Here is a 16453-nt window from a genome sequence, read left to right as displayed (position 1 = left end):
GGAAGCTTGAAAAATGTTCTATTTATCTTCTTTAACTTTGTCCTCCTCTTAATTTCTCCCAGCATGTATCGGGTTTTAAAATGATTTTTTTTTTAAGACAGAGTCTTGCTCTGTTGCCCAGGCTGGAATGCGGTGGTGTGATCATAGCTCACTGCAGCCTCAACCACCTGGGCTCACCAATTTTCCTGCCTCAGCCTCCCAAGTAGCAGGGACTAAAGGTGTTTGCCACCATGGCCAGCTAATTTTTTAGTTTTTTATACAGAGGGGTCTCGCCATCTTGCCCAAGCTGGTCTCAAACTCCTTGTCCCAAGTGATCTTCCTGCCTCAGAAGTGATGGGATTACAGGCATGAGCCACTGTGCCTGGCCTGAAAAATGTTTTAATCATTTGCATAAGAACTAATTGTATAATAAAGGATTTTCATTTTGCAAGGAAAAGCAGCAGGAAGAGCTAATGAATTTTTAAAAAATAATTTCCCTACATTTAATCATTCTTAAAATAAGGTGAAACTCTTCTGTAATTGGATGACCAGCATCCCTAGAAAAAATTTAATTTTATAGTCAGAACCTACTCTTGGATAGAGGTTATCAAAGTGAACATTTAAGAGGTGATAACAATATAGGTTTTTGTGGTAATAATATTCTATGAGTATTCTGGTTACAGAATACAACACTTGGTCTAGGATCTTATATAAATTCCTCTGAAGCGGATTAGGTTCCTTTTAGGCATCACATAGGCTTTGCTTATTCAAAAAAAATTAAAAACTGGGACCATTTGTGAAGCATCTACATACATTATTTCTCTATTTGTTATCTTCATTTTATAGGTAAGGACCACAAGTCTCAGAAGAGTAGGAAGTGCCCAGCATCACACAGGAAGCAAGTTACAGAACCAAGGGCTCTGTTCGTAAACTCTTCAACATCTTTTATCACATAAGGGTAAGATACTACTTCCTATTGAACTTATGACTTCAACTTACTATTATTATTATTTTTGGAGACGGCGTCTTGCTCCATCGCCCAGGCAGGAGTGCAGTGGTGCAATCTCGGCTCAGTGCAACCTCTGCCTCCCAGGTTCAAGTGATTCTCCTGCCTCAGACTCCCAAGTAGCTGGGACTGCAGGAACGCGCCACCATGCCCAGCTAATTTTTTGTATTTTAGTAGAGATGGGGTTTCACTGTGTTGCCTGGCTGGTGTCCAACTCCTGAGCTCAGGCAATCTGCCTGTCTTGGCCTCCCAAAGTGCTAGGATTACAGACGTGAGCCACCGCACCAGACCAACTTATTTTTTTCCCTATTTAGAAATGTTATTTTAGGACCTGAACCAATACCCACCTTTCTTTTTTTTCTCCTTCTCTTCAATAAAATATTTTGAGCACCTGTTGTAAGCCACTAGAAGGACCTGACATTTACCTAATATCAGCTTTCTCTTGCATATATCACCACCCCGCCCCCGACCCTCATTGCAAAAGAACAGCAGTTCTATAGGTGGCTGAATATTTTAATCTAGATGTTAATACTCTAAAAATTTAAGGACTTAAAAAAAAAAAAGAAAGTACTTTAACTATTGCTCTACATATGTGCATAGGACTGGCACTAACTTCTGGTTGAATTGCTACGTATTTCTAGCCAGAAAATGGACGTACTGCTCAGGAAATTTACTGTGGTCTGGCTACTTCAGGCAACAACAAATTTGGCATCCACTTTCCAAATTGATGTAATGTGCAATAGGCAAATACATGTAACAATTACCTCTACACCCTTATAAAGCTTGCCGTCCATCTAGGAAGAAAATATGTCTTTAAAAATACAGCTGTACCAGGTAAGGCCCAGACTGTGGTTTAGGAAAAGTGCTAAGCCTGGGGTGGGATAAATAGAATAACCAAGGAAGACTTCATGATGAAGTATTCAGAGGAGAAAGAAAAGAAGGAAGAGAACTTGTTTGGGAATGGAAGTATGTAAGGTGTGTCTAGAGGAGATCAGCAGTGAGAGAGTTGGAAATGTGGGCTGTGGCCAGGTATATAACCAAATCAAATACAGGGGACATGTCACTGTTTAATCAGAATAAAATGACATGAATTTAGAAAATAAAAATCAATCTTAAACTTCCTTTATACTTCATGTGGCTGGAATGCAAGATTTCTTTGGTCCTAAAGAAGGGTTAGCTTACTACATTTAAAGACATGCCAGCTGCACAGCTTCAAGACTGGGCCTAATGTTCTTGTTGTGTAAAGTGGATATACCATAAATGTACATTCTTAGAATTTTAATTAATGTGGTACTGAGTACTCAATTAAGAAACTCAAAATTTGCTTTGCATACTGAAATATAATCACAATTATAGAGATCTAGTTGCAATAATCAAATTCAATGCAAATAATTTCAGGCAAAATTTCTTTCTATTTATGTATCAGAGAGAAACATATGTCCAAAATGACTTCTACATCACAATGGACATATAACTAGTAAGAAGGGTAGGGAAGGGATAGTATGATACCATTTTAACAGTATAAAATAAATATTTTAAAGCAAGCTTGAAAATACGTGCTTATAGTTTCTACTGAATTAGTTGCAAAGTGTAGGCATTTCTCTTAATGCTTAAAAATCCCCATTCTACAAAAAATGCTTAAAAATCCCCATTCTACAAAATCATGTACTAAAAATTATAGGATCTAAACAGGAGTAGGGCAGACCATTCAAAAACCATGCAACTGTGTCATCAAATACTAATAAAAAGAACAACAATCCTAAATAAAATACTAACACAGTTTAAAAAGATTATTCTTTAGTAAAAATAATACTAGGAATATCTAGGACTCTACTTAAAAAAAAAAGGGTAAGGGAAGTCTAAAGAACAGGAGTGAAAGCAAAGATTTTGCAACATGTACGCAGCACAGTTTGTTGCTGGGAGAACCAGCAACAAATTCTTCCAAGTTAAGCTAAGCCAAGCCAAGAAGGAGCACGTGGAGTGAACAGGCTTCATAGCACTGGTCCCTTGCTGCCTTGTTGGCTGCATTATTACACTTTGTGCTCAGTGCAGAACAATGTGTTGGGAAACATTATGAACCATCAACATGAATTCTGTGTTATACTAACATAGTCCCCAGTCTCCATTCTCACCAATTGCTTCTGAGTTATTCCCATTAAAGAAACATATTGTAGAAGAACAGAGTATATTTTATGGCCATTCTTCTTGGGGGTCAGATTGGAACAGGGTTTACATTCAGTAAGAAATTTGATTCTTTAGTCTTTCTTTTTAGTCTCTGTTTAAAAGATCAGTTTTAATACCTCTATTTCCACAAAAAACTGGACAAATTTAAACTATAAAATTTTTGTTCCTTTCTTGAGTGTAACTGCTCTCTTATTCTAATCTTTAATCTGTGAGAATATTTTTTATTTTTTATTATATTTTATTATTTATTTATTTGTGGTTTTTTTTTGAGACGGAGTCTCGCTCTGTCGCCCAGGCTGGAGTGCAGTGGTGCAATCTCGGCTCACTGCAAGCTCCGACTCCCGGGTTCATGCCATTCTCCTGCCTCAGCCTCCCAAGTAGCTGGGACTACAGGTGCCCGCCACCACGCCCGGCTAATTTTTTGTATTTTTAGTAGAGGTGGGGTTTCACTGTGTTAGCCAGGATGGTCTCGATCTCCTGACCTCATGATCCGCCTGCCTCTGCCTCCCAAAGTGCTGGGATTACAGGCGTGAGCCACCGCGCCCAGCCATAATTTTTTAACTCATTATGGAAAATTCCAAAATATACAAAAGTAGAGATAACAATATAATGAACCTCTATATATTATCACTCAGCTTCAAAAATTATCATGGCCAATCCATTTTAATCTATACCATCATCCATTTCCCTTCACTTTGTTTTGAAGCAAATCCAAGACTAGCCTATCATTTCATCTGTAAATATTTCCACATGTATGCGAGAGTCTTTTAAAATGATCTTTGCAGGGAAAGGATATGGGCCATTCATGCTCAAATGTGATAACCACATGAAAGCCTAAGCTTTGGAATTTCTCCAACTCTATTGTGGAGCTCAAAAACATCACTGAAGCTGGACAGGGAGTACATATCAAGATGCTCTAGAAGTGCTACTTTTGTCTGCTCTTTGGCTAGAAAAGCAAAATAGTGCAGTGGTTAAGAGCAGGGACTGTGCCAGACCTAGTTCATGTCCAGCCCTGCTACCTACTAGCTGTGTGGCCTTGAGCTCATGATGTAACCTCTGTATGTCTTGGTTCTTCATCTGTTAAATGAGGATAATTGAGGCATCTATTTCATAGAGATATTCTGAGGAATAAATGAGTTAACATACATAAAGTGTTTGGAACAGTGCCTGGCATATTCTAAGTACTGTGTCTTAGCCATCTCAATAGCATATAGGTGCAATAGTTATTACTAAAAATTAAAAACAAAATAAATAATAAAATTATACTGAATTCAGAATGTCAAAGCGTGCTATGAGAATGAGTTAATAATGAGTCTCTAGAGATCAAGATTAAGCGGATGTCAACAGAAAACCTTAACAGTCAATCTGGGGCTCATAGGAGCATCAATCCAGCTTTGCTTTGTAATGAATTTTATTACCCTAAGTTTTAAAAACTGAAAGCCAAACAAGAGAAATTTCAGAATTCTAAACAATAACAAAAATACATATGTATACCTTGGCATCAGCTTCCCAACACTGATGTAACAGTTCAGCAAAACTTCTGGGGCAACTGCTTGGAATGGTTAATCTCTACAGTAGAGAGAGGGAAACAAAACAAAATAAAACACAGGGATTTATTCATTAATGTCAGCAAACACCGTATCTGAAGGGTCATAATAGAGTTAATTTAAGAACATAAAGCATGAAATTTAAAGCTTCCATTGATTAATATGTGACAAGTGACAATTTATGTTTAGATCTGTAATCTCTAAAGACTCATACTTTTTCTTGAAAGGGAACTGTAGTGAACGGAGAAGTCAGGTTCAGTACAACTAATGCAACAAAACATAAAATATCTAAACAGAACTACAGTAGGAGGGGGCAAGTCGGAACTTAAATATTAAATATAAAACCATATGTCACTGTATGTTTATAGGCAACTTGTGATATATGTAAATAGGCCAGGTAACTAGAAACCAGTTTAGCTTTGGCAGTAGGTATACAACTCTGAAAACATCTGAGCACAGATCACAGAGATAATTTTAAAAACTCTGCATTTCTCAGTGGTAAATAAGACATTCTGAACGTATGACTGATTACGGCTTTGTTTTGGTCAAACCCATATACTTTAAGGACCCGATACAACAAAAATTATAATGTGAGGATGGTCCTGTTCTAACATCCTACAGTGGTGCCTCTCATAGAACTTGTGGTGCTTCTATTCCACAGAAGCATTTTGTGTTTGTTTTAGAGACTGGTGGGTTGCAACCTACTTTTAAGTATAACAGGTCAGGAATGCTAGACAATTCAATATACCATACTATCCTGCATAACCAGGAACTCCCCTGTATCCCACAAAATTTCAAATGCCCCATTTACACTCACGTAAGTAAAACAAGCAAACAATGAAGTTTATAATTTTCTGGGCCTAGAATCTAACTCTAACTTACTTACAAATAAACACAAAGTATTCTTTTGAACAGTTTTAAGATACACTGAACTCTGCAGAATGCATCTACCAAATAAAATAAATCAAAGGTTTATTGATTCTTGCATGATTCATAACTTTATCATGATTTCTGACATAACAACAACAGTGCTACTCCCAGTACTGGAGTCGTTAATACAACCCAACTCCATCCGGGTGCATTTGTAGCTGCTGAGTTCTATTTATCCCCTAAAACTGTTCCAAAATCTCCTCTGGTGTGGTCATGCTTGAGCATTTGTACACTGGAAAACATCTTTCATTTATTTCTCTTTTATATTACAGTTAGAGCATTATGTTAACTTACAATATAATGTGTGTAGGTAGTTGTGTTACCTTTGAATTTCACCTCAAGGGAGTGTAAGGGGTTGTTAACATAGTTGTTATAAAATGAGCATTGGGTGTGATGGAGTTGAGAACTGCTGTAATAAGTATTAAGACTTATTCCACAGTTTTGTTTGCCAAAGAAGTTTTGCAAATAAAAAACTTAAAACTGAACTTGGCTGGATTTGGGGGAGGCTATGAGAAGCTAGAAACATAGTTGCCTTGACAAGAAAACTGACAACCTGTATTCTGAATTACAGATAATCCTAAAATCAAAACAAAGTTGAAAAACAAAACAACTCTCTCCAAACTAAAGGCCGTGCTAAGCACTTTCAAACTTCTAGTCTTGTGATTTCACAGAATAGGACAAGATGTATTAAACTGTACTATTATTTTACTGTAAACTGCAGACCTTTTGATGAAGGTTTAAAAAAAAATTCAGGTGTTTACTTTTTTAAATATAAAATGGTTGGGGGCTAGGAATTAATAAAAGTAGACTATAATTCCAATTATGCACTTGAATGTACTCTGTAACTAAAAATAATAAGTTTTCGTCAAGGGTAACATTTTTCAATACAACTTTGTCTCAACATTTTCCTGAGAACCGAATGTGAGCTGGCTGAATATGGAGGATGATCATTTCTGTGATCTTTTCTTACTGAAAAACTGTTTAGATACCACATCGAAGTCATTACACAAGGAGACACAATTATTTTAAATAATCTGACATGGCCAAATATCAGTTAAATCTAGACTCAGACACTTTATGCAGTGGATTATTTTGGTGCGTTATAAAGTACTTTAAAATAGAATTCAAAGTATTTAAGTCCTGATTACATAACTGTGGGCATTCCTAATACATGAAAACATTCTGAAATAACCAGATCTTAGCACCAGGCTTGCAATACTACTTAAAACTTAAATATTTTTAAATAAAAGTTTCAAATTAAAATATTTCCCAATCACTAAATTAGGCATGACATTTTTTAAAGAGCATATTCATTTTTGCACCATTTTCTACGTAAGATGTAAAATTTTTTTTAAGTCAAGTTTTTATCTTTTTCTAAAGTATAGTCAAGAACAGTGGATTAAGTCTTATGAAGATTTCTGTTAGTCAAATAGTTTTGTTATTTAGAACAAACACATTATATGTAAGAATTTAAGTATTTATAAAAATAGAAATTATGCTACCAGAACATTCTGAATGATCACTGATTGAGTACCATGGAAATGACAAAAGCAAATATATCTATCTGTTCCATTTAAAAAATTTATGAGTAATGCCCCCTTAATTTCATGCCTTCTATAAAGGTTCACTGTTTACTTTGTAAAGTTTAGCAGTGCTTTATGAATCTAGTTTTAATAGGATTTAATATTAGAAATATGACTGTTTAAACATCTTATTTTATTATTAAGGGATTAGAAGCAAAAATCTTCAGATATAATTTTTAGAAAGTATTGATTTTTCTATAGATGCAAAAAGTAATCTTAAATGGTGAAAATGAATAAGGTCTATTGTCTGGGTAAGAGTAATGCGCCAATCTCAATTCCCTGGTCTTGATAGTACACAGACATGTAAGATTTCACCAGTGAGGGAAGCTGGGTGAAGAGTACACAAATTTCTTTAGTTTTTGTTAATTTAAAAAACTTTTTTGGCCGGGCATGGTGGCTCATGCCTGTAATCCCAGCACTTTGGGAGGCCGAGGCAGGTGGATCACTTGAGGTCAGGAGTTCAAGACCAGCCTGGCCAATATGGTGAAACCCCATTTCTACTAAAAATAAAAAAACTTTTTTGAGTCAGGGTGTCACTCTGTCACCCAGGCTGGAGTGCAGTGGTGTGATAATGGTGGCAGCCTTGACCTCCCGGACTCAAGGGATCCTCCTACCTTAGTCTCCCCAGTAGATGGGACTACAGGTATGCACAACCACACCCAGCTAATTTTTTGATTCTTTGTAATATTTTTGCAAACTCCTGTGAATCTATAATTATTTCAAAATAAAAAGTTAAAAAAAAGACAACTCTAATACTTGGATATAGATATTATAACTCTAATACTTGGATATAGATATTATAGATGACTAGATAACATTTAAAATGTCTTCCTGAACACTTGAACATGTCTTTCTTTATTTAAATGAGGCCTGTTAAAAATACGACTTTCTCTTTTCAACCCATAACCCAAAATATTCAATAGTAAAAATATAGTAAAAGAATCAGAAGTTGAAGGGATTTTGTAAATTATGTTTAAGTCAAAGCCTCAATTTTGTTATGAAATGAAATAAACCCTTGTGAATTATCTTTATGCTATGTCAACAGAATTTATTTTGGAAATGGATACCTCCATTTGTGAGGTGAAATGAAGATACCTTCTTAAATGATGATGTTGAAACTTACATTGAAACTTAATTTCCATATTTTTGACAAATAAATATTGTACAGAATGAGAATAGCAGATAAATATCCTTGTAATACCCAATTTTACTGAAGTTCATTAGAAAGTTGAGAAAATGTATTTCACCATGTAGGCTTTTTTCAACTAACTATTATATTTAATGAATACAGTGTGGGAAGTATTTGAGTAGTCTTCATCAGTTATTAGCTGATCATCAGAACATATCATGAATAAAATAGTAAACTCTACTTTCTGGGATCTCTGGGGAGAAAAAAGACTGCTTCTGCATGTATAATGTTGAAGAGGTTCTGAAGGTTATTCATGGGTGATTCCAATCCTCAAGTCAACTATCCAGGCAGCTTCTAAATTCATTTTTTTCTTCAGCTTTAAAAATCCTTCACGGATACTCCAATGTTTTAAAAAGTGCTTTAAATTTATATCTATTCTGCCACCCTTTAGATATTATTTAAAAATATTAATTATTCTGTCTTATACATATTTGGAGGGTCCAGTTAGCTAAAAAAACAAAAACAAAACAAAACGAAAAAAAAAAAACAACATTTCTCCTAGTTTATCTTGGAATAGTGCAGAGGGAAAAGATTACACTGAATGTTTTGGTTCCAGAGTCTACACAAGGTCAGTAATTTTCTTTGCTTTCATTTGTAAACCCAGAACCAGATCTCCAATCATCTTACTGGCAAAAGAAATACAACAGAAACAAGTGTTTCCTCATATGACGACAATATCAGTCATCCTGTGTGTAAGATCTTATTTAATAGCACATGAGGAATTACTATCACTTTTAATTAAAACAGAACAGCTTCTGTGAAACAATGAGTAAGGCACATTCTTGCATATAACTCCTTTTCATTTCTTAAATTGGCAGCTCTTTCCCATCAGTTTCAACTATCATCAACATTTCATTCACTCCCAATGAATCAGGAGGAAAAATTATATGGTAACTCTGGATTATGTGATCTAAAAGATGGAAACTTGGTTTCTCCTAGTCAATAGCAACTTTTTGATTAATCTAGCTTGTTCCTGCATTCACCTGGGAAACAGATGAATCTAATTCTTTTAGAGCATTAAAAGGGAATATTTTTATATATTCACCTTTTTGCAAATTATTTTATTCTAAGGTTGCAGTCTTACCCTTTGTGGAGAGCACAGATAAGATTTGGAAATGAAGAAGTTTTGTGAAATAAAGTAGTTTTGCATTGCAAAGACAACTGCTTGCTTCCATTACATGATCTAAGTTCTCATAATACCTTGATATTGGATGCTTCATCCTTATGCTGAGAATTTCCATGGCTGTGCGTTTCAGTCACAATTTTAAACCTTTCAAAATGTAGTTGCTCTCTTTGATATGAATGTACCATGTTCTCTGATGTAGGCTCATAGGTCCAACTAACTGAAAGCCTCAATTTGTGGGAAGAAGAGAAGCGAGGCTGGGGACACAGCACAAACGGTGTTTACGCCACTGAAGTTCTTTTGAAATGGAAAGGCTCTGCATGAAGAAGCGAACAGTTATGCCACTGCCTCGCCAATTCCAGTGAGGAGCTCATCTTCAATGTAGTGTTCAACGTAGGTGGCAAAACTGTAATTTTTCCCTTTTTTGAAACTATTTTTTCTTCTTTTATTTTTGAAATTCTCATCTAAGCGACAGTTTCTTGTACTATAGTGACTCCTGCTGGGAGAGGTAAGTTGAAGTAGCTGAAGGTCTCTTACAGATATATCAACTCCCGGCCAGTAAAAAAGATGTCCTAAACGCAGGAGATGGAGTTAAACTGTTCCCCTACCTTGGACGCAATGGCTTCTTTCATCACTAAGAACAAACCCCTAGGTTTTACAATTGAGACTGAGAAACTAGTACAGTACTTGTACAATTTTTGATCTACAGCATCACGACGTGAAGCTGCAACAATTAGATGTAAAGGGTCCATTCATGAGGAATAACATCACTTTGACCCTTTGTGTTAGCTCCTACTGCTAATCTTTCCATAAGCGTGAACTTACTTTCAATTTGAAGAAGATGAAAAAGTCTTTTGCAAAACCCCAATACTGTTTTCTGATCTATGTACCTGAATGGAGAAACGTAGTCTTACCTCGTTTTTTTCCACTACAAGCCAAGCTACTTGTAATCCTTCCAAACCTTTAAAGGGGACCTCCCTTGTTAGCATCTCCCAGAGAACCTGGAACAAAAAGAAAATGGAATTTTTATTCTTGTACTTTATATTTTTTGGTACATATTACTGAAACTTTATCTAACATGTAATTGTATCTAATTACCAGACACAACCAACCCCAACTGTGGAAACTGGGGCAAAACAATTAAGCACACAACTTCTTCCATATATTAAATACTTTTTACGTTCTTTTTTATAAAGAAAAAACCTGGTTTAGAAATTAGGACATCTAGAGCCAGACTTAAAATTTTATGAAACCAATGGGCCTGACTGATTTAATGTCATCTCATAAATTATCAGAATTTTTATGTTCTCACAAATTAGATTGTGTATTTTGTTAGTTAAAACTCTTTCTACCTTCAATTTCTGATACATTTGTCTAGGAAATAATAACTGGGAATTCAACAATATTTTAAAAGGTTCAATAATGGTCTCATCAAAAATAACTGAGCCCCAAATCCAAATCACTGGCTAACCTACCTACCCCACAATGGTAGATACTTGCAAAATTGTAATATTTAGATTTTACATGTTACATTTTAGATTTTGGAGAAATCTCCCTCAAAATGAGTCGGTCTAAGGGATCTATTTTCATCTACCTACAATATAATCTATTATACCATACTCTAAGATGTAATAAATACTTTCTATACATATAAGCTGACTATGTGAAAGTGAGCTTATGTGTGTGTTCATCTTTGTGCAGTTCTTGTGATCAGTATGATTATTAAATCTGAGTGGAATGCCCAAAGAAAGCAAATTGATGCTAGGAATACTGCTGATTTTGGGTTCTCTTGAAACACTGAGTAATGGAGATTTGTATACTATGTTACTTTTCCCTCTTTATACAAATGGAGTTCAAAAATGTGAGTCTACCAATACTCTGTAAAGTGCAAAAACAATTCTAGTTTTATCAGTAATAGTCCTAATAATAAAAACCACTACCGCTTATTGAGTACTTATTATATTCCAGATGCCCTTTTCATATATTACCATGATTAATAGCAATCCTACTGGATACATCTTACCCTTATTTTATAGGTGAGGTAACTATTTAAAAAGTTAAAAAAAAAACTTGCCCAAAGACAGTCAGTTATCCAGTGACAGAGCCAGACTATGAACCTGCTGGCTCACCCCAAAGGTCAGGCTCTTGACTCCTTTTAATGTGAGTGAAGGGAAAATGACAGTACTAGAGAGAATGTGACAGGCCCTGTCTTAGGTATGGCGCCCTGGGAGAAGCAGGAAGAGAACCAGTGGCTTCGACTCAGATTTCCCCTGTTTTAAAAACAAAAGCTCATTTCTAATAGGAACGTAGATGGAGCACACATACTCTAGTCAAGCAAATCATAGAAACCTTTCACTCCACATCCACTATTTCCTCAGCCAGTGCTCAGTCTCATTTCAACCATAACACAGTAAATGAATTCTGGCTAATACGAAGATAATTAGCAGGAAAATCAGGGAAATTGGCAGATGCTGCTCAAGCAGGAGAAAAAAAATTCACTGAAGCCTCTTTGGGCTTTTAATCAAGTGTGTAAGGTACTCCTTTAGAGGAGCTACTGAATAATTCTATTTGAGTCACACAAGTGATTAGGAAAAGGTAAGGGGCATCCCACAAAGGGACAATTCTAGTGAACACCACACGTAAAGGAAGGGTGACAGTCAGAACAGGTATGCAATCACCCTGACCTACACAGGGAGGGAGGCTGGGCAGCAAGAGGGCTGAGCAGGAAATGGAGCCCCTCATTTGGCTGCAATTACCTCTCCACAGGGGGCTAGGGCTGGGGAGGGGAAAAGATATGAAGGGCAAGTAAATTAATGGATGTGGCATTCCTAAGGAGAATGGGAACAGGGAGTTAGCCTCCAATAAATCAAACGCTCCAGACCCCCAAACGCACAGATAAGCAGTGCCTCTTCTGAGTTTGGCCTGCAGGTATGATACACGCCGTGTACATGTGTGCACACATGCACAGACTGAATTTTGTGAAGTAAATTGCAAATCCAAGAGTTTGCGGGGACAACACCAGAAAAACATTTACGTCATTCTTGATTCCAAAATATTCTGCTGGAAAATGTCCAAAATCTAATAAAATTTAAGTTATATTTCTCTGAGAGCTCTAACCGTGAAAAATAAAGAAAAAAATAAGCCAATTTCATTTGACTCCCTCTGTGTCTCTGAAGAGCTACTACAGCTGAGGGAGTTACTTGATGGATGTAAAAGTGTCTGAGGTGGCGTCATTAGCTGCTATGTCCTGAAGCCCAAATGAGGTCTTTAGTTTAATTCCAGTATCAGCACATCTCATGATTTCCTTTCATTAATTCCCTGGATTTGGGAATGTATCAAAAAGCAGGTGGTATAAGATAGGACATCAGCTTTTTCTTTTTCACACTAAACAAAAATCACATTTGGCGTACAAAAGTAACTTTACTGAGGAAGTCACTTGGAGGTCTAAAAATATATTAAATGATGCCTAAAAATACCAGTTACAAGGATTCAGGCCAAATATTATTGTGATCTTTCACCTTAAAAATATTTTCCGACTCATTTTATATTGAGACGTCCTCACATTTAAACTGTGCTCACAAGGAAAATTTCTGTTTTCAGTTTACAGAATAGAAACTTGGAAAAGACTACGTACTTTTTCTGCCCTTTCTTTTCCAAACAATAGAAAGCCATTACCTGAGCCCAGCTTGTTCTGGAACAGCGCTCACAGACAAGCCAGGCAGCCATGCTGTCTCTTAAGCCACTATGTTTTCAAGGCTGGTTTTGGCTGAGAAGCTTCTAAGAAGGTAATCCTTTCTGCATTGTCATTAGAATAGCTTTTTTTTTTTTTTTTTTTTTTTTTTTTTTAAAGAGAGGCTAGGCCTTGTGTTCTCAGAAGGCTTATTCTTTCAGTGATTTTTGCTTTTCTTTTTTTGTGGATAACATACTAAACACTCTTCCAGGTTCAGTCCTCCAAGAGTTCTCATAAGAGGGTAGAAAAATCTCATTTCTTATAAAACGGAGGGAAACAATTGCCTCCCTAGCAAAGTTTACCAGCTTAAGAGCAAGGATCATAAAATCCACTTCTGGCATTCACAGCACATTTATTTTAAGGCAGTACAAGGTTAGTGAGTCTTGTCATTTGTTAAGAAGCAACAAAGGTTTATCAACCTGGGGAGGGCTGGTGGTTTTGGGAGTAGTAGGGGCTAAATTCTTACAGCAGTCTAAAAAATTAGAAAAACAAAAAGCAAAAATATATTGCAGTTTTTTGGGTGGATTTCAAAAAAAAAAACCTTTTTTTTAATGGTCTTATTCATCTGTATGTGACTGCTGTGTGTAGAGGGGGTTTCAATGAACAGAACAGACTCCCAATGAACAATGGGATATTTAATGCAAATAAATGCTCCTACTGACAAAGGAGTCTTGGCTACTCACCTATTTTTGAAAAGACATAAAAAATCCAAAATAACCACATTTTGAATTAAAATAGGTATCATTTTCCAAGTTTATGGACCACAAACTTCTAAAACTAACATGGTCCCAACCTTAACAACTATCCTCACCTGCGCTTTTCTATAACATCTACTTTGAACACATAACGCTTTCTTCATTAAAAAAAAATCTGTGGTTGTTTAAATAAAAAGTCGCTGGAAAGCATACCTCGTATTTTTTCTTTCATTAATGGTGTTTATTTAGAACAAACAATGAGAAGAGGTCAGAATTAAATATTAGGTTGGTGCAAAAGTAATTGCAGTTTTTGCCATTACTTTTAAATGGCAAAACTTCAATTACTTTTGCATCAACCTATACAGTCCTGAGTTCTTGTTTATAATTAAATTAGCATCTGTACACTTTTCTGAATGGAATTCTGCTGACACAACATTCTGTGAGGCAAACCAGCATTCCAAGCAAACCTCTGTCTTCAAGACAGTCACACAGCAGAAGCTGTTTTAAAACAGACTTACTCACTGAAATGGCATTTCTGTTTCCACCAGGTAAGGGAAGGCTCTAGCATGAATGCAGAATTGATATTCCACATCACATGATGGGGCGGACAGGTTCTGCAGAGCAACATCCAGTGTGTAAATACAGAGCAACACTGGAAATGCTCAGTGGCTGGTGGTCGAGTTTGTTTCAGTAAGTGAAATTACTCCATAGGATGGTTTGTTAAGCATTTGTTAAATCCCTCCAAAACCAAACCAAACTAAGCAAAGGTAGGGTCAGCACACAAGTAGAGAGAAAAGCTAATCCACAAAGAGACGTGTTCAAGCCCTTCTACTGAAATGTGGTGCATAGTTTCTTAAGTGAAAAGATTTTTAATAAAAAACACTGAAAATGTGCAGCTCCAGAAACATTGACTCAAACTATGTTTAAGAAATGGGGTCAATGTGGAATGTATGAAGAGATTTTAAAATGATACAGGAAAAAAATCCTAAGCTCTGCAAACAGAAGTCACTCTTAACATCTTTTATAGTTTATGTGTGAAAAGGAATTTGTGCTTGGCTGCTGGTACTAAGATTGTACTTCATCTCAGGAAAAGCAGAGGGGGGCATTTCACACCAAAGCCCTGGCAACTGTAAGGCTTTGAAAGAAGGCAGCATAAAGTTTGTTTTCATATATGAAATAATATTGAGACTAAAAGTTCAATCTATGTATAGTTGTGTCTTAAGGTCAAAAATTTTTGAGATAAGGAAATTCAAACACTTGGGGAGAATTTTAAAAGTAAAAGCACTGTATGTGTGTGGACTCATAAGTGCAAAAATGAACCTCAAAAGTCTTCTAGTTCATATAAATGTGACAATTTAAAAGCTGTAACAGTCTACAATAACTATAACCAACATACATATATACCTAACACCAACAAACATGTTCATATACATTTATATACACATGCACATGAAAGGAGTGGGAGCAGTGGGCTCCTGGTGAGCCACTCTGAACAGTCTGCTGAAACACTGACTAAACAAGCCACGTTCCTAAACCACGCTGCTCATCTTCCCAAGCCCTCTTGTTCCACGGAGGTGCCTGCAACGATGGCCTGCTGCAGAATACAGAGTGGCTTTTTCATGTTTGATGGGTTGTAAGAAACAAAAAGCCAACTATGGCATCTATGAAGACTATGCAACAGAGACTGTAAGTGGCCCTCAAAGCCAAAAATATATATTATCTGGTCCTTTCTAGAAAAAGTTTGCTTGTTCCTATTTCAACAGGACAAAACGAGAGGCCGTTCCCAACAAGCAGGCTAAGAAAAATTTAAATTAATCTCAGGTGGTGTGTGACTCAATAAATAAACGTTTGGTTATAAATGAAGGAATGCACTTTCACAAGAGAAAACAATCTTACAAAGAGTCTTAAATTGCTACAAATACCCCATTTTCAGAATATCCCACAGATGAATGTATGATGGTTAGAATGTAGTAACATTTGACATAGGAGACCAGTTTTATAAGCTAGTCTCCTCTGAAACTTATGTTTTGTTCTTTTTTTCAATGAGAAATATTTGATCACTGTCTGTAATAGCTTATAGTCTTCATTCTTAGAAACCAGAATCAAGGGATATCAGGTATTGATTTTTTTTCTTTTTTTGGATATCAGGTATTAAGCCTGATGTTACTGTTGCCTTCTGACCTTTAAAATTCTAGCTTTCGGTCAAAAACATATATTTCATTCTTGAAATGATTTTTTCAATAGCTAACAAAATTAATCTTTATTAATTTGGTATACATAGGATGTGTTATGATTTACAAAAAGCTAGTCACTGAAACAAGTCCAAAACCTGTGAAGCCAGCATTAAATACCTAGAGACCGAATAAAGAAAACAAAACAAAACAAAACAGGTCTGACAACATGAATCTCCTCTTGTGTCACTGGCTACCACCTGCAGTAAGAAAACACAGAGGTTCAGGATGAAGAGACATGCTGATTTGGACCTAA

At 36.0% G+C, this 16453-nt stretch overlaps 1 protein-coding gene and 1 long non-coding RNA gene across 12 annotated transcripts in view; one reads left to right on the top strand and one right to left on the bottom strand.

The window, feature by feature from the left end:
* Window positions 1–11231, top strand: part of LOC129531907 (uncharacterized) — an 84810-nt gene extending 73579 nt beyond the window's left edge. Inside the window, exons 3-4 of the long non-coding RNA XR_008677371.2 lie at window positions 826–937; window positions 9744–11231. This is a non-coding gene — a long non-coding RNA (uncharacterized lncRNA). The remainder of the gene's footprint in view (window positions 1–825; window positions 938–9743) is intronic.
* MAP3K20 (mitogen-activated protein kinase kinase kinase 20) overlaps window positions 1–16453 on the bottom strand; it is a 192844-nt gene that overhangs the window by 60475 nt on the left and 115916 nt on the right. For all 11 annotated transcript variants that reach the window (XM_055379183.1, XM_055379179.2, XM_031008624.3 and 8 more), the window contains 2 exons: window positions 10456–10542; window positions 4664–4738 (listed from right to left, as the gene is read on the bottom strand). In XM_055379183.1, the coding sequence (XP_055235158.1) occupies window positions 4664–4738; window positions 10456–10542 (162 nt within the window). The remainder of the gene's footprint in view (window positions 1–4663; window positions 4739–10455; window positions 10543–16453) is intronic.

Source organism: Gorilla gorilla, chromosome 11 (assembly GCF_029281585.2).
Source record: "Gorilla gorilla gorilla isolate KB3781 chromosome 11, NHGRI_mGorGor1-v2.1_pri, whole genome shotgun sequence".
NCBI classification, from domain to species: Eukaryota; Metazoa; Chordata; class Mammalia; order Primates; family Hominidae; genus Gorilla; species Gorilla gorilla.
This window is presented reverse-complemented; position numbering and strand designations above follow the sequence as displayed.